A 27,606-nucleotide genomic window follows, 5' to 3' on the forward strand; every position below is an offset into this window, starting at 1 on the left:
ATCAAAACCGTGATGAAATATCATCCCTCTCTGGTTAGAATGATATTACCGCACCCGGCACGATAGCCTAGTGGTTAAAGTCCTCACCGGGCACCGGTTCTAATCCTGGAGGCCCCGCTTCCCATCCAGCTCCCTCTTTGACCTGGGAAAGCAGTCGATGACAGCCCAAAACCTTGGGACCCTGCACCCACGTGGGAAACCCGGAAGAAGCTCCGGGCCTCCTGGCTTTTGGATTGGCTAAGCTCCAGCTGTTGCAGCCGCTTGGGGAGTGAATCATCGGACGGAAGATCTTCCTCACTGTCTCTCCTCCTCTCTGTATATCCACCTTTCCAATAAAAATGAATAAATCTTCAAAAAATTGATACTACCAAAAAGATAAATGTATCGCCTGATGGAAGGAATGTTGGGAGAAACAAACTGGTAGCGTTATAAATCAGGACAGCCATTTGGGGAAGCAACATGACAGTGTCTCAAACATGGAGAGGCAGAATGATCACCCATTCCAGGACTGCTAGTTCAGATCATTGTCTCTGTTTATCATAAAGACATGTGCACTCCCACGTCTACTGATACACTGTTCACAAACAGCCAAGGAATAGCCTAATTTTGTAACAAGAGATTAATGGATAATCTGTGCACATAAATAGTATAGTGAGGTTGGCAGCTAGTTCAGGGTCATGAGCTTGGAAGTCACTCCCCCCACCACCTAGATGTTCCCTCCTGACCACCTGTGACTCTCACTTATCACCTGAGAGGGGCCGGTATGGCACTATTTTGTAACCACTCCCCACACAAACCCCTATAATGGCTCATGAAAAGGAGGGGCTCACTCTCTTGGCTTTGTGTTTCTGTCACTCTGGCGCTCCGACTCTTGGCCAGATTCTGAAGACAGGTATCCCCTGAGCATGGCTCCTGTGTGTCTGTATTCCTTACCCTCTGCTCACTGCTTGGGTGGGACAGTGAAGATAGCAATACTAAGATGCTTTTCATTTTTAATTTGTATACTATCAGGAGTTCCAGGAGGGGTGAGGCCTAAAAGTAGTGCAATGTGGGCAGAGAAGCCAGGGAAAGGTGAATGTCTGCAGCTCTGTATGTGTGTCCAGGTTATTCACTGCATGTCTTGTAGGATAACTTATGTTCCTGGGGAAGCTGGGACACAGGTCTTCAGCTTAACAGATGGACTTCAGGGTATTGACCATTTGTTCCTCTAGGGTTTCAATTCGGATTGGATTGCCATATGGACTTGCAATTTGCTATTTCTAGTGGGCCGTGTTCTCACCAAGCTTGGTTAATAAAGACTCCTTAATAAACCTTAGATATGTCTGGCATGATCTTGCTCATACCCCGCAATAATAGGAACAGTGAATGGAGAAAAAGGTTGAAATTTGTCTGGCAGTCAAGGAAGTAACATGGATCAGGGAGTGCTTTTATATAATGTTGAGAAAAAAATATTCTCATGGGAATTTAGGCAAGTGATATTAACAGAAAATTAATGAAGGAGGCATTGCAAATTTATACAAATGAATGCAAAGAATTGAACTGAATGAAGACTGCTTTTTAATATTCAGCTGTAAAACAATGAAATTAAAGGGAAAATAGAAAAAGGCTGTCCCTTGTTAATCCAGTAAGAAAAACTAGGTTACAGAATACACAGTACTTGACAGTGTGTGCCCCAAGAAACTCTTACACCATTAAGAGGAATAAAAAATGTTAAAAAAAAAAAACCTTTTAAACACATACTTGGCAATGTGTACCAAAGCATTAATATATGTCCATGCTTTTAAGCCAACAATCATGTTTCTCAGACTTGAATCCAAAGATGATTGCAAATGTGCCAGTGTTATGCAAGAAGTGCATAACTGCGTCCTGCTATAGATGTAATAAATCACTTAAATTCCTAGTCACAGTATGCCTCATAAATACAGGAGTGACATTAAAATGAATGAACTATTTTGAATGCTACATGGAAACACATTCTTGATGCATTAAGTGAATAAAAAGAAAGTACATGCCCAGAATCATAACCTTACTAAAAATGAAAACATAAGCCGAAATGCTAGCAACAGCTGCTACCACCAGGTGGCAGTCAGATATGGAATCATTCTCAGTTTACATCAACTGCGTTTTACAATTATCTCATGTTTCTATTATAGTCTAAATTACCTTCACATTCTGAACATTCATTCATAATCAAGTGATATGAATTTAAAACTAGAAAATATTTGTAACCAATGTACTTGTTCAATGAAAATATATCCTGTGTCCAGTATGTACCAACTGATCTTTTAGGTACTGATTATAATAAGATAAATAAGATAAACATCTTTCTCCTTCTAGTCTTTGTATTTCTATTTGGGATACAGCTATAAAACAAGGAAACTGAGTTTTGAAGATAATTACAGGTGATGAGAATCACTGTAGGAAACAGGCAAAGCTCAGTTGAAACTGTAAGACTGAAGAGAGCCTGTGTTTAAAATAAAGAACAAAGGAACATTTCTGGAAGGAAGAACACAAGTGCAAAACGCAGAAGCAACAATTTGCCAGATGACAGAGGCAGTGACTTTGAAAGACAATTGTTAGATCTGAGATGAAGCTAAGATACAGGCAAGTGCAGAAAGTATAAGGATGTGTATCTTTTGGTAAGAAGTGTGGCTTTAACTAATTCAAACAAAACTCTTAGTGACTTTGAAGCAGGGAAGTAATATCTTCTTTTTTCAAAATAAGAAGAAGCTCCTGTCTCCTGGCTTTGGATTAGCTCAGCTCTGGTCATTGTGGCCACTTGGGGAGTGAATCAGCAGACGGATCTTCCTCTCTGTCTCTCTTCCTCTCTGTATATCTGACTTTGCAATAAAAAGATAATGTATCTTTTAAAAAAGTAGGCAATGAGAGATTAAAAGTGATAAAGTCCAGGAGATGAGAAATAAGGGCAGGAAATGTAGTGGTAATGAGTTTTAGGTGGCTTGTAGGATGACCATAAGAAAATTGTAATCTCTGTCAAAATAATCATTAAGAGTTCAGGCACTCCATCTGTAAATAGTTATTTAGGTAAGTCAAGGCAAGGGACTATTCAATCAAATTCCACACCTATAACTTCCAAAAGATCTGAATGCAGAAAATATTTATGCCATCATTTACATATAAATAGTTGAATTCAAATGAACTCTCAACAATTTCTCAAAACCTAGAATACTGGGAAGCTTTTAGCGTCAGTCACATAAATAACTAGAAAAAATATGAACTTCATGCCCAGATTTTATTTTTATTGCCCATTTTCTAGGAATTAATCTAACCCTGCAACTGAAGCTAGCATTTACAAGTATTATTATAGAATCACAACGTAGCTGAATCCAGGGACTGCCAATTCTTTTTGCAGCCACAAGACTAATTTGCTCAAATCCTGAGTGTTGGATTTAACTGTTGTTCCCACCAGGAAACTTAGAGTAACTGTTCTTCCTCTCCATACACTTTATGGTAATTCTTTGAAGACTTTTGAAATCTGATTACACACATTATAAAAGAAGCGCTGTTCCTTTGCCAACTGCTACATTACTAAAGTATGTGCCCTTATTTCATAATCAAAAAAGGGCAAAGTCAGAATTCTGAACCAACTCTGTAACAAATAAGGATTTAACAAGTGTGTGACGTTAATTCTAAAAGTATTAAAAAGACAACAGAAACTTCCTTGAAAGAATACTATGAGTTTCCCAACTGCAGACTCTAAATGCAAATATATATCAAATTTTGATACAAGAATTACAAGGCATTTTAACAAGTTCATGGAAAAATTGAAATTTTTATTTGAAAGACAGATTTACAGAAAGGAGAGAAGCACAGGTTTTCCATTTACTGATTTGTTCCCAAAATGGGCCAGCTAGTCTGAAGCTGGGAACCAGGAGCTTTCTCCAGGTCTTCTACATGGGTGCAGTGGTCCAAGGACGTGGTTCATTCTTTTGCTACTTTCCCAGGTAAATTAGCAGGGAGCTGGATTGGAAGTGGAACAGCCAGGACTCAAACTGTCATCCAAAGGGGATGCATTGCTGCAGATGGAGGCTTTACCTACTACTCTCCAGGTCTTAACTCCTCCACAGCATTTTTCATAAACAAAAGGTCAGCTCATCTGTGATGCAAATGCTCACAGTATAATATCTTGCTTTTTCTAGATTGAAGAAAATTAACGTCAGGTAGTCTAATCCATTTCTAATACAATAAATATTTTTTTTGAAATGCAAGCAGATAAATCTGTAGTTTAAAAGTTCAAATCCCAGATCAAAGAAAATATTGACAAAAAGACATTGCAAAATCCTGTCTATTATCACTATTTTGTGGACAAAGCATGTGCATATTTGTATATATGTATTTCTCTATCTTTGTATACACATGTACATGCACCTGATTTATTTGACTCATGCACAAAAGGTCAACTTGAACAAAAATAGTCTTAGAAGCATGTTCTTCCAAAAGGATTTATCCTGGGAAATATGGTTCCCCTCAGTATGAGTCATTAAGTATTTTTTATACTGTAAAACTGTTGATGGTCACAAAGGCATTTTTGATTACTTTCTTTCTGCCAAAGAGAGTTCCCAGTATTTTCTATATGGCAACAGGAAGAACTGAAATACAACTCCAGCAACAGCAGCAGTACAAAAATGTGCAAGTATCACACCCAGCAGGTTTAGCATTACCTCTTTAGCTCTTTTTAAACCTCAATACTGTTGGTAGCCTTTCCTAATTCTTCTATCAGTTCCTGTTTGGGTTTTTCAGTACTTTGGTCAAGCAAATTTTCACTAGATAGCTTTTGAAATGTAGGTCCCTGCACTAACTCACCAGATGTGTTCCTGACTGTGTTGTTTTTAGCTCTCAGGGCATAGGCCTGCTTGGGTTCGGCATGTTTTTGGCAGAGCTGGAGCTGGAATGCATCTTCAAAGCCATGGCGGAAGTTCTCATTGAAGAAACCATAGATGATGGGGTTGATGCTGCTGTTACAGAAGGCCAGCCAGTGTGCAAAAGGGTAGATATAGATGTTGATGACCCGCAGTTCACTTGGAGAAAGCTCAGCATAGTCTGACAGCATCATTAGAGTCCACAGGGGCAGCCAGGAGAGAATGAACAGCAGGGCCACCGTCAGGAGCATCTTAATGACTTTCTGCTTCTTTCTGGACACCTGTGAGTGCTCCTGGATGTGCTGGCCTGTGTAGGGCACTGTGGTTTTGAAGAGGGAGATCCCAATCCTTCCATACATGATGACAATGAGGGAGAGTGGAGCCAGGTAGATGGTGGCAAACAGCACAGTGGTGTAGACCTTCCTCATCTCTGGGTTGGGCCAATCTTCCCAGCACCAATAGACAGGGCTGGTTTGATTCTGGGAGCTGAGTCTCACCCGGTAGTATTGTTCCTCTCGCACTTGTAACATTACTGCAGATGGGGACATGATGGTGACAGCCAGCACCCAGATGATCACAATAATGACAAATGCTGTCTTGACAGTGATCTTTGGTTTAAAAGGGTAGACAACACACCGAAACCTGGAATTAAAGGCAAATACTAGTGAGGCATTGCCTTGTAACTTCAGACCAAGGTATGGAACAAGTTTATGTAAGTAACTCTAGGTATCTCACATTTCTCTCAAAAATAGAAACATTTATCATTGTTAATGGAGAAGCAGGCATTGTTGTTTATGGTAATTCTTACAGGAAATAAACCTCCATTCCAACTTTGCATGTATGGCACTATTAACATTCAGAATTAATCATGGTTGATATCTTATATTGAAAATGAACATTTAAAATTCTGTTCTGGATTATTTTCTGTTGGTTTTTGTGGATTGTCTCTTTAATCTCCTCTATTTTAAACATGGAAATAAACCACATCCATATGCCTGTAACCCAGCAGTACGGCTCCAAAGCTTGTTCTCTTGTCTTTAAGTGTGTTTGTAGATTGACTGTTGTACTGGTCCATGGTCAACTGTGAAATCAGAGACAACCAATGAACTGCTCCTCCCTCAGGTGATAAAGGTCCCCTACACAAGGCATGTGTGCTGGAGCACATCACTTGCTTTGGCCAATGGGACACTGGCAAACAGAATACAAGTTGAAACTTTTTATGCACTTGTATGCTAGGGCTTTTTCCTTTTGAAAGGCAGATTCCAAGTTCTGAGTAGCTTCCATGAGATGAGATATCCGTGGAGAAATCTCTGGTGTATGTGCGCTTGCTGGGTCTTCTCCAACTTAAGTCCGGGTCAACACTGTGACGTGAGTCATTTCAGCTCCAATCCATAGAGAGGTGAACCATAGAGAAGCATCCAGAAAATCCACAGAATCATTCAAAATAGTTTGTTTTAAAGCCAGATGCATCAGAATTATATGCTTTCCTGATAACCTATGCTCTCTGGTGGGCAGAAAAATTTAAATTATTATGTCAAGTAAGGCTAATTACATCTATTCCTATTTAATTATTGTGGATATTTTTATTCTCATGATTGAGGCACATTACTCTAATTGTAAAATAATCATATGAATAGGCAACTCTACTATCTCAAAACACTGTTACTTAATTTTCTTCTTATGATGATGATGATTAAAAATCAAAGTTCTAGCAAAATAATTGCTTCCAAATGCAAGTGTTGTGGGTTCATCAGATTAAGGTGCTAATGAGACACCCATCTCGGAGTGCTATTCACATCCTGGAAACTCCTATTCTAACCCAGCTTCCTGCTAATGTACCTGTGACGCAGCAGACAATGGTAAAAGTGCTGGACTCCTTGTCGTTTGTATAACAAATCCAGTGGTAATTCCTGGTTCCTGCCTGTGCAATGGTTGCAGTTCCAGCAGTTGGTGTCCATTAGGGGAATGAACCAGAAAACAGAAGATCTTGATCTTTCTTTCTCTCTCTCTCCTTCCCCCCCTCCCTCCTTTACACCATTTAATAATAAGATTATATAAAAGGACCTTTCTCTGATTTATTTCCATGCCTACTAAAATATCTTCAAATCAGGAATTGTTATGTGAATAAAAGATACAGTCATATGGTTACTTACATATTTTTCCTTTTATTTATACATATTTTAAATGTTTATTTAAATAATTCAGTATATTTGGTTTTATTGCAATGACTTCTGAACAATTAAGAATACAATGAGTAAAACTGAAATTATCTCCATGAGGAAAATCAGATATAATTAAAACACAATTTGAATTATAATCCTTGTAAACTAAAACTACCTCATGAAAAAATTCTCAATGACTGATTAACTTGTGTATACAGAAAATACGGAGAAAAATAGAGTGTGCACCCAATGTGACATTTAAATTTACCAAATGATCAATTACTATGTCTCAAATATACACCATGCATTTTCAAAGAAATGAAATAGTACAGGTATAGCTGAAATCCTCTTGGGAGACATATCCATCCAATCTCATCCTTCGCCTGTCTGCACACATCCTGCTGTTGCTGTATTTGTCTCTGTCCATACTTTCATGTCTGCACAGCATCTGTCTGCCTCTGTAACTCTTTACATGTGACATGATGTGCAATATTCTGTGGATCATTATGCAGCCTCTTTTTAGAATGCTTTGCTTTTGAGATGTATGTGTGTGGATTTTTATTCATTCATAGTCACCACATTGAAGTTACGTGGTAAATAAGTATAGAAATACACTGAGTGATTGTAATCCCATTGACTTTGTAAAATGAACATCAAAGCATTTTAAATCTGTGGTTAGGTGTTACAGTAGAAACAATAAAGAAAGAGTTTAGGTATCTAAATCCTAAAGATAATGTGGAAATAAGTAGGAAAAGTTCAGGATTCAAGAGGAAAATTCAAGTGATACTAGAGCTTTTTCCTTCATTCTAAAGAACTAATACTAAAAATGGAAATGATCTTGGGCAGTGCTGTGGCATAGTAGGTGAAAGTGGCCACCTGTGGAGCTGGCATATGTGGCCCTGGGTTGAGACTCAGTAGCTCCACTTCTGATCCAGGTCTGTGCTAATGAGCCTGGGATAACAACCCAAGATGACCCAAATACTCCGGCCCCTGAACCCACCAGGGAAACCTAGAAAAACTATATGGATTCAGCCTGGCCAAGCCCTGGCCATTGAAGTCATTTGGGGACTAGTAGATGATAAGTGTCTCTCTCTCTCTCCCTCTCTCCTTCCCTCCCTTTAACTGTGCCTATCAAATAATTTTGAAAAAATTGAGATATTGTTTTTGCTGTCACAATTTCATTGCTTCTCATATTTTTAACCTCATTTTCTCACTGTACTCTCTCTCTCTCTCTCTCTCTCTCTCACACACACACACACACACACACACACACGAAGACATGTTATCTCCAGCACACTGCTTATATTACTAATCAAATATCTCCATCCCAATTTACTGCTGTAAAACATGCGCATGCCCACTCCCATCAGGGTTGAGGCTGGTGTGGTGGTGTAGTAGCCAGCTGATTCTCCACCTGCCAATGCTGCCATCCTAAATGGGCAGAAAACAAACTCAATATAAAAAGTCTCAGGAATGGGGCTGGTGTGCTGGCTTAGCAAGATATTCTGCCCCGTGGTGCAAACAGCTCATATAGGCACAGGTTCTAGTCCTGGCTGCACCACTTCTCCAGCTCCCGGCTTATGGCCAGGAAAAGCAGCAAAAGGTGGCTCAAGTCCTTGGGCCCCTGCACTTACATGGGAGACTTAGACGAAGTTTCTGGCTTCCAGCTTTGGACCTGCCCAACACTGGTATAAGGTATATAATTTCAGTTGAGAAAAAGGTTCAAAAATTTAGTCAGTTATATAGATTTCCAGCACATATGTCCATTTTTTTTTTTGTAGAATTTGAGCTTGATAGTGACTTACCTGTCTATCGCAATTGCAACTAAAGTGAAGACAGAAGCTGCGACTGATATCCCCTGGACCAGTCCACTGAGCTTGCACATGGTGTTTCCAAATGGCCATCCTGAAAGAGAAATGCAGCTGTGTGGAAAGAACATACTGTAAACAAATAACTCTCATGTAAAATATGAACAAAGTTTGGGACTAATACTCTACCAGTTCTTCTGCATGATCACCTGAGAACAGCCAATAGTTTCTAGTACTTTCACTGATATTTTTAGAGTTCAGTAAACTGAGAACAATGCGAAATGTGCATAGTTATCACTACATTCTAAGCAGTGTGATTAAGACTTTATACGTATTTGTATATCTCAACATACAACATCTTTTGAAGTCTTTATTACTCTCTTCAGAATAGAGAACACACAACATACACCTTTCCATAGCTAATCAGTAGCATATTAAATATTTGAAATGTAATCACTAAGATAATAAAGTTTAAAGAAAGATATAGACAAGAGTTTGAGAGGCTAAACTATTCATCCTCTTTATGAAGCCAAAAGCAAATATATCTCTCAATCCTAAAATTTCTTAGCTTGTGATAATATTTTTCATCAAAAGCACACGTTATCACTTTGCTTCTCTATCAAACTTTATTGAAATGATATTACCAAGGCAAAGATCTTTGATCAATAGGGATGGATTTATCTGTAAATCCATTCAGATACCAATGGCTTTTCGCCTGTGCTGGCCAAAGAATGGGATTTTCTGCCCCCTCGAGGCAGATATACAGGTGTCCCAGACTGGTAATGGCTGCCGCAAGGACACAGAAAGATAATGAGGAAGCCCACCTGTGCAAGGAAAGACTGCTGGTGCTGAGAGCCACTCAGGTCTGGAACACAGCAGACAGCCTCACAAAGCAGAGAGGCAACCCACCCATCAACATGGAGACACAGATCCAATAGTTGTGGATCTCTCAATACTTGGAATTGTTCTAAACTCAACCTCTACCAGGCCACATGGGGCCTCACTCTGAAGCATGAAAAGCTAAGCAGCAGGTAATGTTAGTAAAACCTCACATATAAAAGGAGAGGTGGTGGTAGTCACAGTGGGCTTGGGAAGCTACACAGCACCTGGGTGAAGTCTCAGCTCATCTTCTAACACAGCTTCCTGCTGATGCACACTGTGAGAGGGACCAGGTGATGGTTTAATTACTTGGGTCCCTAACAAAGGCCTGGGGCAATGGAGACCTAGACAGAGTGCCTGGGTTTTGATTTCCTCCTAGCCCTGTCCTGGCTGTGTGCGCCCAGGAGGAGCAACCTGGAAATGGTAATATCTCCGTCTCTCTGTGACTCTGCCTTTTGCATAAAATGAAAATCAAATTAAAACATCTTTAAGCAAGATAAAAGGAAGATAGCCAGAAAAAGGGAACAAACAGTGAGTCAGATATATGAAAAATAATACACCAACATATTACCAATGGCGTTAGGGATACACCATTTTTTCTGAGAAACACGTGTATGATAGTATGAGGAACACATAACAATACTCATAAATAATTCATGGGATTTAAGATGAGCCAACAGAAATGAAAACTCACCACAAGAACAGAAAGGATAAGAGAAAAGATTTAAAATATGAAAATGTATCTCATTAATGTGGTAAGAGAAAAAGAAAATGGAAAACAATCCTGTAAGAAAATTCCCCAGGAATGAAGGGCATTCGTTTTTTTTGATTGAATGGGCCTCATCTGTGTCAGTGTAACAAATGGAAAAAGAAAGCCTTATTCCAAGGCTTCATTTCATGCTATTAAGAACACACGAACTAATCAGAATTGGTAAAAGCTTTCAGGAAGAAAAACCACCAGTAAAACAAGCCAAGAGTCAAATGGCATAAGAGTTTTCAGCAGTTAATGTCACATTTCTCAACAATAGCAACAGAGAAATCACTTTTGATTCCTCAGGGAAGATAGGTTCAATCTGTGAGCCTTCATGCAACTAGTTATAGTCACAAACAAGGGCAGAATAAAATTGTTTACAGATATATCCAATCTTAAGAAAGTGTCACCTCTGGGTCGACATTGTGGTGTAAATGGCGAAACTACCACCTGCTATTAATGTCAGAATCCCACGTGGGCTCCAGCTCTTTCCTAAGGTGCCTGGGAAGAAGGCCTAAAGGCTTGGGACTCTGTGCCCACGTAGGGAATCTGAGAGAAGCTCCTTTTCTTCATAGGCAGGTTGTTGTCATCTGGGGAGGGGAGCAGCAATGGGAGATCTTTAATTCTTCATTTCAAATATATAAAATGAATCTTTTTAAAAAATAGCATGACCTCACTATCTCACTGTACCTTTTTTTTTCAGGAAGAAATAAACCAGGAAGACATGACAACCAGAGAATAGAAGACAACATGAAGAGCGATGAAGGAGAGATTGTTAAAGTGACTATGAAGGGACTTCCCAGGAGAGTAGCTGAGCTCCATACATGAGAGCTCTTGGCCAGATACGAACAAGAGGCCAGACAGTACCAAGGTAGGAATCTCTAGCAGTAAAGTGAAATTTACAAGATTGAAGGCCTTGACCAGAGAGGAAATCTCCTGGGAGAGAATGTGAGAAAGAAGGGGGGAGGGTGCAGCGGGAGAGAGAGAGAGAGAGACCAATGACAGTTCTACACCCTAAAACAAAAAGATAAAAATTGACACTCTGGGTCAACCCAGGAACTTGAAATCAATATCACAACATTTCCCAGGGCCCATCAGGGGTAAGAGACATGCCAAGCAGAATATCTAGTCTGAATATTGATCTCAGCAAAACTTGGATGTAATTATATTGTGAACCTGCAAGAAAAGGAAAACTAGGAATACACATTTGTGGTTTTGTGCAAGAGGATTAAGATAACTGAATGTTAATTTTCTTCAATGAAAGATGATGTCATATATTGAAAGCATGCTATTTAGAAACACGACACTAATTGTTGAAAATAAAACCAAGGAGCCAAGAGCAATAATCTTTTAGAAAAAGAAATCAAAAATTAAGAAGGGGTAATTAATGTGCAAGATTTTTATGTCATCGTTTAATTTATTTTAAGATATTTGTGAGGGTGAAAGATACTGAGAGTGCTAGTTGGAAAAATAGCATTCCAGAGAGTAATAACAGTAATCTTGTTTCATTTAATCCTCTTTGTTCTGAACCAGTGACAAAAGAACAGGACATCCTCAGTAAGTTTGCTGTGCAGTTCAGGAAGGAGCAGCACTCTGCTCTCTCCCGAGTGTCCTTTCCAAAGAAACAATTGGAAGAGATGAACATTCCAAAGAAGAACCTGTATTCCATTCATTAGTGAGTTTTAGGAAAGGATAAAGATTATGATATGGTCCATACTACTTGAAAAACACCCAATTATCCATTATTGTTGTACTTTTATATACACTTGCATGTGGTATCTGACGTGCTAACAGCTAAAGAGCACAACAAATATTAATTAAGCTGTTATTGCACACCAAAGCTGTATTGGGAACTGGAAATGTGTCCTTCCTGCACTTCCAGAATACCTAAGGCAGTGCTAAGGAAGAACTGCTGTCCCAGGGGGAAGGCACTGATGTTACACCTGTGAATGACCACTGGCTGAGGAATCCTCAGGGTGACTCCTTTCCGTCTAACCTTAGGATGTCTTTCCGATTTATGTCATGAATACCCTACATCAACTGAAACCAAATACATGAGCATCAATTCTTGAAGCCTCTCGACTATAGTAATATGTCCACTACTTATAGGTGTCTAGATTTATTAAATAAATTTAAAAAGGTCTCATTCTCTGATGGCTTAAAAAATATCAACTTTTGGGGCTGATGCAGTGGCTAATCCTCTGCCTGCAATGTCGTCATCTTACATAGGCACTGGTTTGTGTCCAGTTCCTATTCAGCTCCCTGCTTATGGCCTGGGAAAGTAGTGAAGGAGGGCTCAAGTCCTTGGGCCTCTGCACCCACATGGGAGACTGGAAGAAGCTCTTGGCTCCTGGCTTGGGATCAGCTCCGCTCTGGCCGTTGTGGCCATGTAGCGAGTGAACCAGCAGGAGACTCTGCCTCTGCTTCTTTCTCTATAAATAAAAATATATGAATCTCCTTAAAAATATCAACTTCCAATCTTTATCAATATAATTTTTCAGCATTTGCTCTTCTTGTTCTCTGTTTACTTAGGTATAGCCTGTCTTCTTTAGAATGAATGTGTGGTCCATGTGGACAGGTGCCTGGAACAGTTCAGAGATATGGGGCATTTTCTTATATCATCTTTCAACTGCACACCAGTCAACCTACCTGCTATAATGTTGTCCAGCAGGGTTATAGGCATACAGAATATGCCAATGAGTAAATCGCTGATTGCCAGGTTCAAGATGAAGAGATTGGTGACCGTGTGCATATGTTTGCTCCTCATTACAACAAAGCAAACCACTGTATTTCCCACCATACACAGGAAGAAGATCAGAAAGTAAGAAATGATGAAGATGGTTGCCACTTGAGGCTGGTGAAGATAGTAGTTCACATAGGTAATATTAATGTCTGGGAACAGGTGATCCTTTGTGGCATTAACAGTCCAGTTGTGATGCCAGTTTTCTGGGAAGTCTGAGTCCCATTTCTCACTCATGATGGACCTTAACAAAGAAGAGGCAGAAAGGAAAAGCACAATTAGAAAACAACAGAATGTATGTTCTGTGCTTGAAAGTAACAAAAGGGACACTTCAAAATGGCATGGGATTTTTTAGACCTTCTATAATAACCTACCGGTTTTTGCATGGAACTGAATTAAAAGTAAGGCATTCAGGTTGTTTTGATTTCAAACAGCACTTGAAAATTCTACTTTCTTTCACATCAACAAGTGTGATTATATTTTATTTCCTCAATATATTCTGGATTTCACTTATTTATATATACTCACTATCCATTCACACATTTTCTCTTACTTCCAAGCTTTACTTCCTCTGCCCCATGTATTGTAATCAAATTGCTTTGTTAAGTCTATGTTACGTCACTCTAGCTTTCCTGCTAGTCATAGTAAGAAAGGGTGCCACATGTTCAAATTTCCCATAGGGATATGAGGGGATGTTTAAGAATCCTAGGATAATGGAATTGAGCAATAAAAAACACAAATTTTCTTTTTCAATACAAATTCCATTAGGTTTAAGACAGTAAAGTAACGTAATCCATCACTAAGGAATTTGGGGACCTGGGAATTCAGCTACATCAATAGCCTTGGAAATTAGCTGAGGAAAAATGAATACCTTTTAAATCTACTTTAGGGGTAATTTCTGTGGTTGAGCAGCTTAAGCTGCCATTTCTGACACCAGAATCCCAAGCTGGATCAGCTGGCCTGAGTCTTGAGTCTCGGCTGCTCTACTTCTCTGCTTCTGACACAGCCCTCTGTGAACGCATCAGGGAAGGGTCCAGACACTTGGTACCCTCCAACCCACACGGAGAGCTGGATGGAGTTTCAGACTCCCAGCTTTGGCCGGTCCTGATTGAGCCATATGGCCATTTGGAGACTGAGTCAGCAGATGAATTATGTCTTTTTCCCTTGGTCTCTTATTCTCTGTAACTATGCCTTATAAATAAAATCTTTTTTGAAAAATCTAAAAATTTAAAGGTATTTGAGATTAGGAAATGAAAAGTCAGAAGGAATTCAATCAGGAGTGTAAGGCTAATGACTTTGTACTGAAATCTCTTCAGCGTGTGGCTGTCGGATAGGAATAAACCTGAACATTGCTGGGATACAGAAGGACTCCCTGGAGAAGCTTTGCCAGCCATTTTCCTGCTACAACATTGACCAGCTTTCTCAAAAACACTCTCCTAGTAAACAGATTTATACTTCTCTATCCCTCAAAAAAGTCAAGCAGTGAAAAGTCTTGAGCTTCCCCGAAGCAGATTCCAGCATGTTTGCACCTGAACAGTGCCTTTGTACCCTGACTCAATCTCCTCTTCCTCTTGGTAGCCCTTGCTGGAGGGTGCCTTGTCTTCAGGATCCTACTGGCAAAGCCATGTTTCATCTCCAGCTGTTTTTGGAGAAATGGTTCAGAACCCTGAAGCTACCTGTTAGCAATCTCTATGGAAAGTACTGCTGGTGTCTGCAGCTGATGTCGGCACAATGGTTTGACATCCACCAAGTGAATTGCAGTTTGCATTCGTTTTCCAATCAGAATTGGGGACAGACATTTGGCACAACAGTTAAGATGCCAGCAGAGGAACCCATACTGCATGTTAAAGTGTCTAGCTTTGAGTCCAGAAGTGAGTCCCCACTCGCCTGTTCTAGCTTCCTGCTGCTGCATCCGCTTTGAGGCACCCAGGGCTGGCTCATAGAGTTGGGTTCCTGACACAGTGTGGGAAACCTATATGGAGTTTTGGGCTACTGGCTTTGTTCTTCCCCAGATTCAGCCAGTGTGGGTGATTAGGAAATAAGACAGTAAAGAGGAGATTCTATCTCTCTCTGTATATATCTAGTCTGACTTTCTCTCTGATTCTGCCTTTCATACAAATAAAAAAGAATTGTTTTTGCTGAAAAAGAATTGTGTAAACTGAAACCAGTTAAGATGTGTGTGTCCTTAGGTATTATTGATTTTGTTAATCATCACTCTTCTTCAATTAGAGCATAAACAAATCTTTCTCTTTTTAATTGCTGCGGGTGGCCTATTGCTAAAGGCTTCATTTTCACGATTGTCCCATTCCTTTCTTAAAACAAGCCAGCATCTGAAAACAGTTTCTTTGCAACACTGTCCCCACATACTTTTCTCTGGGCTTCAATACCATCAGCGTTCTTCCAGCCAGACTAAACATCAGTTTGATGTCTGCTCTTGCTTTAGCTCTAACAGAATTCATGTTGTTCTGAGGCTGTTTTGAAACTGATGACTTTTTCTTTTTAGTGACTCAAACTAACTTTTGCTCAGACATATTTTAATTAGAATTATGAGTTAATTCTGGCGCAAAAAGAATTTGAAATCTATTTATTGTTCTTTTTGTAATACAGACTCCTGTTTTTTGAAGACCCTTGTAAACTTCTTGTACTTGTCTTATTTTGGATTTGTTAATTGAATACGCCTTTAAGAAGTAATGTTGCATGCAGGAATGAAGACCATACATAATGTCTTGTAAAATAAGGTTAGATCGTTGGAGCTGGGGCTTGTTAGATTATGCCATGGCCTGTAATGTTAGCATCACATACAGGCACTTCTTTTATTCCCAGCTTTTCCACTTTCAGTCAAGCTCTCTACTAATGGCCGGGAAAAGCAGTACTAAAAGGCACAAGTTCTTTGGCATCTGCACCCATGTGAGAAACCTAGATGAAGAACCTGGATGGTGCCTTTGACTCCTGTCTTTATTCTGGCAGTTGGGTCTACCTGGCTAGTGAATAAGCAGATGGAAGATCTCCCACTCTGTCCCATCATCTCTCTCTGTAACTCTGCCTTTCAAAGAGTCTATTTACTTGTTTGGTTTCAGTGACAAAGTCTATTTACATTGAATTCATCAATAAATTGCCTAGAATTTATATAATTTAATATGGTATTTTAATCAACCCTTGTGCATCAGGAATGTTCAAGACCACTTTCATGTAATTTACAAGAAACATCCACACCGATCAGCATATGGTACATGCACAGCTACATTTGCTGTGTTGAAGAACAGTACACAAAAATCAGCAAAGAGAAAAGGCGCATGGGCCGAATGCTGCAGAACCCCAGGCAAGGTCCCCCGAAAGTCGTCCTGTAGGACATGCTTGATTCTTTCCAGGAATCAGGAGGTACAACATTTATGAAATGAAATAGAACAGAGATACTCAGTAGTGACTATTTTACCATTATAAAAGTATCAAAAATTATAAAATTATATTATAAATTATAAAATTATAAAATTACCTTATTGAGCCAACAGTCACATGAGTAAAATTTTCCAATCTCAGAGGAAAGGTGTTTAGCACAGAGTGTGTTGTTTATACACTGTGGGCTTTGCAAGTCTCTCATCATTTAAGTCAAATGTTTCTGTCATCACAGCAACTGTTTGCTACTTCAGGTCTCAGGCTCCACCAGAGAGGAACAGGCCTTTACAAGGACAGGAGAACCAAGCTTGCTTGTTTACCTTTCTCTGCGCGCTTTGTTAATCAATTGGACAGGTGATTCTAGGTTTCCATGAATGAAAATAAATTCAACAGTGGGCTTACATCGTTGAACATTTAGAGTCTGAATTGAAGAGAAATTCAAATGTGTCTGCAGCTACTAGCTCATGAGAACCTAGCAATCAGACGCAGGCAGTACTTGGTGATTCCCTTATTGGTTAACATTTTTGATCTTGCACCAAGTGTGCATTGTAAGGAAGCATCACTATTCTGAAAATATCACCTGCACATTATATGTTCCTCCTTAAACTTGACTTCTGATTGTCTCCTCTTTATCTTTAGGAGACAAGGAAAAAAACAATATGGTATTTTAATGAATGATTTTTTTTCTTCAATAGCTCCCATTATTTTGTCGTTTTATGCTTTTTTTCCCTCTAGTTGTTAAATTCTGCTTTGATTTCTTGAATTATATACACCTCTCTACTGCAGCTGCTTCCTGTTCCCCTCCCAAGAAACACAAAAACAAATGAAAGGGCAAAGTGCCTATGGAATTAGGTGGTGTTCAGGAGTAAAGAGAAAAAAACTCGAGGAGGACTGGATGTGCTCAGCAGCGCACAGTGGGATGACAGAGTCCTTGGGGTGCAGAGCTTAATCTCGACAAACCTACAACCTTGACAAGAATCTTTCACTCCAAGTCTCCAGAACAAGAGCATCACACAAGTATGTACAGATGTTTATGGAAACATTACAAAGAGAATTGCAAGGCAGAATTACAGGTAGTTAAAATTAACTGACAAGAAACAGCCATCCTAGTAAAATTTGTATCCCTGGGATGAGGGTTAAAGGATCAATCTATGAATAGTATGTAAATGTTTCAGAAATTGATTAAGATACATTATATAACTATGTAAGTTCTGACAGCAAAAATATGAAGTTGCAGGGGGAAGGAGGATAGATTTAGCTGTAGTATGTAATAAGGCTATTATCAGTTTGAAACAGGTTGTTAAAAGTGTTTTATGTTATAGGTAAGGCTCATAACCACAAAAAAGAATCCAAAATGAAAGTTCAGAGAAAGAAGAGAAACAATTAACAATATACAGTGAAAAAAACCATCAAACTACACAGAAATATAGCAAAAGAAAACAAAAAGGAAAAAAAGGAAAAGTTAGAGGCAAAACCCAGTTAGTATCTACTTAATTTTCAGCAATGACCTCAAATGTACATAAACCAAACTACGGAATACAAAGGCACACAGTGACTGACAGCAAGGAAAAGCGTAACCCAGCTCCGTGCTACCCACACAAGACTGGTCTCTCTGTTAGGGACACAGACAGACAGAAAGTGAAGAGATACAGAGATACTCCATGCAAACTGAAACAAAAGAGATCAGAGAGAACAGCCTCTTCATCAAAGGATGCTAAGGAAACTGTGTCTCCACAGGAAACTGGATTTTTCGTTTCAGGTTATTTATAAAAGGAGCTTAAAATAGATTAAATGTTTAATGTAAGATCTGAAATTACAAAGATGTTGGATTTTTTGTCTTGAGTTATTTGTAAAGGGAGCTTAAAATGGATTAAATGTTTACTGTAAGATTAGAAACTAAAAACATACTAGAAAAAAAAAAACAGAAAAAGCATGTGCACTGATATGGGTAATAATACTTTGGATTCAGTCATAAAAGTTCAGGGAACACAGGGCCTGGCGGCGTGGCCTAGCGGCTAAAGTCCTCGCCTTGAAAGCCCCGGGATCCCATATGGGCGCCGGTTCTTATCCCAGCAGCTCCACTTCCCATCCAGCTCCCTGCTTGTGGCCTGGGAAAGCAGTTGAGGACGGCCCACAGCTTTGGGACCCTGCACCCGCATGGGAGACCCGGAGGAGGTTCCTGGTTCCCAGCATCGGATTGGCGCGTACCGGCCCGTTGCGGCTCACTTGGGGAGTGAAACATCGGATGGAAGATCTTCCTCTCTGTCTCTCCTCCTCTCTGTATATCCGGCCTTCCAATAATAATAATAAAATCTTAAAAAAAAAAGTTCAGGGAACACAAACAAAAATAGAGAAATAGGATTGTGTCAAAGAAAAATCTTCTGCATGGCAAATGAAATAACACTATGAAGAGAAAACCCATGGATCAGGAGAATTTTTACTGATGGTATGTTGGAGCTTTTAATTGATTGGGATGATACTCTGCTGGCTCTGTCTTCAAACCAGAGAAGGTCTACCTAAGAAGCCATTGAACTTGACTGGACAAGAAGATGCTGGACTCTATGTTTAGTATATGCTTGCAATGGGGGAATCTCAACTGAACTTGAACTGTGGTTATGCAACAAGGTGGAGGAATCCACCATGGTGGGAGGGTTTGGGGAGGGGTGGGGAGAATCCCAGTACCTATGAAACTGACACATAATACAATGTAATTAATGAATAAAATAAATAAAAAAATAATCATAAAAAAACATATCACTGGGGATTCAACATCCAAAGTACATAAGAAGTTCAAATTCAATAGCAAGCAAATAAAGTACTCCATTAAAAATGGACAAGGGACCCGAATAGACAGTTCCCAAAAGGAGCTTCACGAATGGCCAACAGATATATGAAAAATGTTCAACTTCACTAGTCATTAGAAAAATGGTAATTGAAGTTACAAATCACATCATGCCAACTAGATTATCTATATTTTTCTAAAAAAAAAAGAAAACTAAATGACAATTGATGGCAGAGATTCATAGAAAGTTGAATGTCTGTAATTGCTGGTGGTAAAGCAGTAAGTATAACCATTATAGTAAACTGTATTTAGGTGCCCAAAATATAACGATTATACGATTCAACAAGTCTATGTCTGGGTATTACCCAAAATATTTGAAAAGAGTTTGTTGAAGAAAAGGCTTGCATTCCCATGTTTGTGGCAGCAATGTTCACAATGCTATATTGTAGAAATTGATTCTAATGTCCATCAATAGATGAGTAGATAAAGAAAATTTCTACATGTATGCAACAGAATACTATTCAGCCTATAAAACAGAGGTGCTGCATTGGAACAACAGAGAAAATTAGAAAACATTATGCTAAGTAAAATTAATAAGGCATAGAAAGACATTTACCGTCTATTTTTACTTAGGGGTGAAACGAACAGAAGAACGATCACTCCAAAGTTGTAGGGAAAGAGACGGGAAGGGGGACATTCACAGCACACAAGTCTATCGTATCACGTGGGGAATACACGCAGTGACAAAGAATGGCACCTTTCAAAATTGCTAAGAGAAAATGTCAAATGTTCTTATGACAGAAAACATTAAGTATTAGATGCAATGGATATGTTACCCGGCTTTATTTTCTTATTCCATACTGTGTCCCTACATCAAAACATCACTTTGCATCCCATAGAGCAAGTATAAGTTGTTGATTTATAACTTTAAAAACAGGAAACATCTGGCCATGAGTTTAATTACAGCTATATAACATATAGCTCTAAACATCACATAGAATTTCATACTTTCTGTACATAAATTTATTGTTTTCTTTAGTCTAAAGCAACAACATGCTGGGTACCAAACCTGATCTGCTTCCATTTCATAACCTTTAAGAAAAGAATTTTATGGATGAGAATGTAGATTTTTTTTTAAAAAAAAGTTCTTTGGGTTAATTTAAACTCCATTGCATGGTTTTGATGCATCTGTTTTCTTTGGGTGGAATATTTTTAAGCTAAAATCAGATTTTGTTTGGGGTATCTAGAAATATTTCACCATACCTATTAATGGCTTGATGGATTTGGCAAGACATCATGCAAAACGCAATTGAGAGAGCTACCAAAGAACTTGTACTTTGTGTTCTTTCCTCCTTAACATGTGGTTATAAAAGTTCTGTTGGTGAGGTCACAGCTTTGGCCTTGGGGACATGGTGATCCAAGAGCCATAGTATGACTTGGGGAGGCTGAGGACAGACTGGTACTAACTGATATTTGGGAGACTTGTTTCAATCTAACATTTGAAGTGCCACTGCTCTTTGAGTGTATGCATCTGCATTCATGTTAGTCCTACATATTGACTAGCATAAGGATGAATAGCAGTGAGTACGAGCTGCAGGAAGACAAATTTATACTCTCGTCATACTGACAACCACACAATTTGTGGACTATTTCATCCAAATGTGTCGTGTATTTTCAAAGTTTGAATTTCTTAAGTTAGTAGTTTACTTCTTGGGGGAAAGTGATTCACAATCTGCTAAGGTAGCTCAACCTTTTTGTTTCCATATGGAGTAGTGTATGGTCAACAGAGCAAGTTTGCTTGTGGGCTGTCTCCAAAATTCCTTCTTCTTCCAGTGCAGAAAGAATATTGATAAAGCTTAAACTGCATGAGATGCCTTTAAAAACTCTAGTTAGTACTGCTTATTCAAGAGGCTAAGTCTTTAGGAAGAGGAGTCAGGAGAGAAGTCATTAAAAGGTTTTTCCTTTCTGGAACTGTTTGCCAAAATATTACTTAATAGTGGATTCCTTCAGAATTGTGGATGATGGGCTTCCTAGACACTATTGTACATTTTCCCCAATCTATATTTCTCTACCTTTCTACAGTAAAATTGCAACCTTCTATTTTATAGAAGAAAATATACCATGTATACCATGCCACTGTCTGAATTTGTCCATACAGGATAATACCAAGTGTTACGGCCAGTTCTTCCTATAGAATCAACCGCAGATGAGTCACAAATAAATGCTAACAGCAAATTTAATTTTTGAAAAATAGTTGTTTCCAAGCTTGCAGTTAGAAAAAAAGGCCTTTGAAGATTTTAACCTACTAGGTTTAAATTCACATAAAACATAAGAGAAAATAATTTCATATTAATTTTTTATATTGAATGAAGCGCTCATTAAGGGAAACATGTTAGCATTAAACTATAGAAACCACGGGCTTTTTAGGCCACCAGTCACTCCAAATCAAGTGTAATTAGTCTCCAGTGTTTCAATATTTCCTTGTTGGGCTTACTCTATTGCTTCCATTAAATTAATTCTGGGATTATCAATTTAGAGGTCTTCCTCATCATGTCTTTTACATAAGAACAAAAAAGCAGCATGGTTTATTCCCATTTTGCTGAAACACCTAAAAGTTAACTGGCTATCATTAAATGATATTCAAGTCACCACATATCCAATTTAATAATTCTCAATGAAATAAATATAAGCAATTATCACAACTGACACAGCTGAAAGATTTAAAAAAGAAAGGAAAAAGGCAACAAGAGAAAATTGTAAGCAAGTATACTAAAACTGCGGTAAGTCATTGACATCAGCTATTAAACAAAATATAATGCCTTATTTTTTAAATACACAGAGCACTTTCAAATATATACAATCCTCTGCTGTTGCTAATAAAATTTTTTGATACATAATCAATATAAATGTTACTGTTCCCAATGGATTAACGACTATAAAATTCAGGTAATTTTATAAATTAAGCTGAAGTTTATAAATTATAAAACTAACCTAAATTTGTAAATTAAGGAAAATTTATTTCCTGGAAAGTTCTATACATTCAGAAAGAAGAGAGCCTTACACACACTATGGAGTACTACTCAGCCATAAAAAGAATGAAATCTTGTCATTCATAACAAAATAGGTGCAACTAGAAACCATCATGCTCAGTGAAGTAAGTCTGTCCCAAAAAGAAAAATTTGCATTTCTCCTGATTTGGTAACTAATATGCAGAGTACAAAAATGTAATCTATATGAGTGAGGTTGATATTTGGGGAACTGATTACCGTTTGCAGCCTTTGTCTACACTTCCCAGGAATCGTAGGTGTTTTTGTTTATTTGTTTTTGAATTTACCATTTGCTATGTGATGATACTTTAAGGGAATGCTAAGCCTGATTGTGAAGTGAAATGAAAGTATGTGCTTATAAAAAAATTTTAGAAAAAAGGAAGGAGGAGGGTAGTGTGGAGAGTATCACTATGTTCCTAAATCTGCATTGTGAAATATGTTTAAAAAAATGCTCACTTTATGTAAATAACAAAACAATTAGAGGGACCAGAACAGCAGCCCAACTGGCTAATCTTTCGCCTTGCAGAGCCATCATCCCATATGAGTACTGGCTCCTGTCCCAGCTGTTCCACTTCTGATCCAGTTCCCTGCTTATGGCCTGGGAAGGCAGGGGAAGATAGCCCCAAATCCTGTGTCAAACTGGAAGAAACTCCAGGCTCCTGGGTTTGGACTGGTTGTGGCCTTTTGGGATGTGAACCAGTGATGGAAGAGCCTTCTTTCTGTAAATATGCTTTTCCAATAAAATTTAAAAGAAAATACAAAGAAGGTGTTCTAACTCTTCTCAACCTTAACTCATCACTCATTCCACTGAAGCACACAGGGTCCAGGAATGAATAAACATAGCCATGAGTTATAACAAGATGTTCCTTGTACACTGTGAAATGGAACACAGTGATGGATATAAGCATAGTTTGTTCCAACTCCTTATCTTTCACTCACTGAACCGGAACATGTTATTACATTTTTATCAAAATACAGATCACCAGTTTCCATATAATTCTAATTAGCCAGACACAGAAAGTCAAATACCACATGTTTTGTTTCATATGTAGAAATTTAAAAATCAAGTAGATTTGAATTTAGATTAGTAAGAGGGACAGAAGAAAGTTTATTAATGAATACCAAAACATAATCATAGAAAAGAAAAACTTCTAGTGTTCCACAATACAGTGGGATAAACAGAGTTCACAATTAAGTATTACACATTGTATGAAGAAATCTGAATACAGGAGATGGTAGACCCACACACAAAGGAAAAGCAAGGAAATAGGACAGTTTCCTAGCTTGATGCTGTGTGTGTTGAAATATTTTATACAAAAGACAAATATTACATGTTAAATAAGACATTTAAATAACAAATGGCTGGAATTGGATAAAATTTGAAAGAAGGCCTCTTTCTCTCTCTCTTTTTCATCTAAGAGACCAGTTGGCTTTTATTCACACAAACACCACAACGATTATGTAGAGGTCATAAAAAGAAATATCTGCTAAGGGATTTTTTTCAAAGGGTGATATGTAGGAAGCCCTACTAGGACTTTCTGAATTCTCAGCTGATATTAGATGTGTCTGAGTCCAGAATACAGCAAGTGGAGCTACTACAGAATGAAGTAGCTCAGTGGAGGCTCCTACTTTCAGCACAGAAGCTACCCAAGGTAGCTGCTCCCAGCAAACCATTAGAGAGTCATGTGGTAGCTTGCTCTTGAGTGTCTTTCTCTCTGTGATGTGGCAGAGCAGCACAGCATTCTCATGTGAGGAATATTAGCCTTGTCCTGAGAGATGTCTGAGATTTTCGTGTGGAAATCCAGTGGCACAGCAGAAGTTCACATATGGATTGAAAGTGGGTCATAAAGGAGTTTGCGTACGCTGCTGGGTAAGCTCACGGAAGGTACTGTACAAGACCTCCTGCCTAACCATATGGAAAGTTGACAAGAGCCCCCCAGGGAGCCTCTCCAACTCCACTGCCATATATTCTGTCTCGGGAGTCTCTATCAGTTGAAATAAAGCTGTCTGTTCTATTAATTTTTATTGAAAGTACTCAACGTTAATGAAAATTGATAAGATAATATGCTTGAATGAAAGTAGACTACTTAACATTGATCAAAGTTTGGAATACAAATACTTGTCTTGGGTATCTATCTCCGGGTGACCCCTCGGTCAATTGTGCCCTTTCATTCCCTAGCCTTGTGTGTGGAAGACCTGTAACATGTTTTTAACCAATAGAATGTGGCAAAAATAAAGGAATTCTTTTGAAGGTAAAAAAAAAAAAAGAAAGAAAGCTGTCTGCTTCACTGATGAACTTCTGAAATGTGTTGCCAAAGAGAAAATCAGCAGTGCCACAGCCTTGCAAATAGGAAGTGATGGGTAAACTTGTAGACAGAAACAATCCTTCAACTATCTTCAAAAACCCAGTCAGAGAAACACACATTCACTGAAAATAATTCTACTGAGAGAATAAGACTATTTAAATGTCCAGGATACGGTGTTAAGAAAACACTCAGATTTCTTTACTGTGGAGAAAGACAGGATTCCATGAATTTGAAATGGCAGATGAGACAAAGCACTCCGATCCATGCTGTAAATTTGATTAAGGGGATGGTGTTCAAATGTGACTTCAGGTTCTTTTGCCACAGCTATGTGGTGTAATAGAGGGGTTTTAATTTCATAGGTAAGGTCGAAAGAAAATGAGGCTCAAGGAGATTATGGTCTCTGGGAAAAGGAAATGCTTTGCCAAGCTGAGCTGATGCCCCAGTTTAATATGAAGCATGTTAAAACGGACTGCTCAGAGGAGGAAATGGATTGGACTTTGGAGATACTGTAGATGCAGGGATGAGTGTTTGGGCCAATGATTAGATTGTCACTTGGGGAGTCCACATTTCTGTCAGAGCACCTGGGTAACAGTCCTCTCTTTATAGTCAATTCTAGCTTCCTGTTAATGCACATCCTGGGAGATGCAGATGATGATGGCTTAGTTGACTTCTAATCATTCATGTGGGCATCTGGGTCCATTTGCTGAATTCTGGGTTCAGTCTAGTCTGGTTCATGATATTGTATGCATTTGAAAAAGTGAACCGGGGGCCTGGCGGCGTGGCCTAGCAGCTAAAGTCCTCACCTTGAACGCACCAGGATCCCATATGGACGCTGGTTCTAATCCCAGCAGCTCCACTTCCCATCCAGCTCCCTGCCTGTGGCCTGGGAAAGCAGTCAAGGACGGCCCAATGCTTTGGGACCCTGCACCCGTGTGGGAGACCCGGAAGAGGTTCCTGGTTCCCGGCTTTGGATCGGTGCAGCACCGGCCGTTGTGGCTCACTTGAGGAGTGAATCATCGGACGCAAGATCTTCCTCTCTGTCTCTCCTCCTCTCTGTATATCTGACTTTGTAATAAAATAAATAAATCTTAAAAAAAAAGTGAACCAGGGATAAGCATGGTAACCTAGTAGCTAAAGTCCTCGCCTTGCACACACTGGGATCCCATATGGGCGCCAGTTCATATCCCAGCAGTTCTGCTTCCCATCCAGCTCCCTGCTTGTGGCCTGGGAAAGCAGTCAAGGGGGGCCCTGCACCCATGAGAGAGACCCTGAAGAAGCTCCTGGCTCCTGGCTTCAGATCAGCTCAGCTCCAGTCGTTGTAGTCGTTTGGGGAGTGAAACAGCAGATAGAAGATCTTCCTGTCTGTCTCCCCTCCTCTCTGTGTATCAGACTTTGCAATAAAAAGTAAATCTCAAAAACAGGGAAAATGAACCAACAGATAGAAGATCTGTGTGTGTTTGTAAATTTTAAATATTTTTAAACCTACAGGATTCAATGTCTCTATTACATCATAAAAATAGTGCCAAAAAGCTTTGTGTAACTAAAGGTAAACAGATGAAAAATATATTAAATGCCTTTTAAAAGAAATATGCTTACTATGAACGTATTTTATTCATATCCCCATGTTAATGATTATTGAAATGTTAGGTCCCTTCTTTATTCAAAACATGGTAAGACAAATGATAGGTTGAGAAATATACAGCAAGGTGATGGTTACTGGCTGCAGATAACAAATTGGTTGAAGTTATTAAAGTGTCTGCCCAGAAATCTATCCTTCTTCCTAACAAATACCAGGAAAAAGCATCCAACACAAGACTGAAGAGTCTATTCTTGTGGACATAATCCTTTATTCTGATTATACTCTAGTAATATGTGATAGGATGGTGAGCCTCATAGTTAAAGCTTTTAATAGGGGTTCCCTGGCTAAGAGCCTATGGTATATCCACACCGAATATACTGACTTAGGAGGCTTGACTCTCTGGAAAACGCTATGCAAACTGGGATATAAAATAACAAATGAATCAGGTAATACCACACATCTTATTGATAGAAATGTTACAGTCGAGAGGTGGGGACCATCTAGCCCACAGGCCATATAAGGCCCTGCAATCATTTGGTTTGGAATCTGACAAGGGAATCACTGGCAGAAATCAACATTCAATGAATGTACGGCAGGCTAACTTTTGAATTGAGAATTTTGTATGGTCCATGAATGATGGTATAAACGTCCAGTGGTTCCTTGCAGGAATAAGGCTCCCCAGCCCTGTTGTGGCAAATGTAAGACTCCAGTTCAGAAAGAATGGTCCTAAGGAATCACCACCCAGACTCCAGACTTGCTGTAACTGAGCCCCAAAATTACTGCAAGAGATGATCATTAGTCATTTTTAAATGACTTAGACTGTATATGATGTATAATATGCATAACACCTTTCATTACCTATATATACATTTCATATACACTTTATCATTTCATATGAGTTTTTTAACTTTGTATTTTCAGATTAATGCCCTGGAGGGGAAATTAACATTGTTTTCAGGGAAGTAACACATTTTCTTGGGTTGAGAATTATTGCATTTAGGCAACTACCTCTGTGAGTTCTCTTCATATGAGAAGATAAATCCCATCCTACATTACCTTTTGGGACATAATTTTAATGAGTAAAATAAAGAAAGAGAAAGTTGGATACTTTATTAACTTTATTAACTACTCAGTGTTGGACTCCATGCTAAGTGGCTTATATATTTCAACACATTCAACTTTCCCGATAATGCAGGAGGTAGCTGCTAAAAGCAATCAAATTTAACTGATAAGGAAAGTAAGACAGAGAGGTTTTAAGTAACCCAACCCAATTCCTATG

General features: G+C 38.9%; 1 protein-coding gene across 1 annotated transcript in view; it reads right to left on the bottom strand.

Annotated features, from left to right (window-relative positions):
* Positions 1 to 4,564: 4,564 nt before the first annotated feature.
* Positions 4,565 to 27,606, bottom strand: part of NPFFR2 (neuropeptide FF receptor 2) — a 56,695-nt gene continuing 33,653 nt past the window's right edge. Inside the window, exons 2-4 of the mRNA XM_004596245.2 lie at positions 13,130 to 13,464; positions 8,848 to 8,947; positions 4,565 to 5,522 (exon numbers count right to left, since the gene is read on the bottom strand). Of these exons, the coding sequence (XP_004596302.2) occupies positions 4,697 to 5,522; positions 8,848 to 8,947; positions 13,130 to 13,457 (1,254 nt within the window). The 5' untranslated portion in view covers positions 13,458 to 13,464 and the 3' untranslated portion in view covers positions 4,565 to 4,696. The remainder of the gene's footprint in view (positions 5,523 to 8,847; positions 8,948 to 13,129; positions 13,465 to 27,606) is intronic.

This window comes from Ochotona princeps, chromosome 7 (genome assembly GCF_030435755.1).
Source record: "Ochotona princeps isolate mOchPri1 chromosome 7, mOchPri1.hap1, whole genome shotgun sequence".
Taxonomy (NCBI): domain Eukaryota; kingdom Metazoa; phylum Chordata; class Mammalia; order Lagomorpha; family Ochotonidae; genus Ochotona; species Ochotona princeps.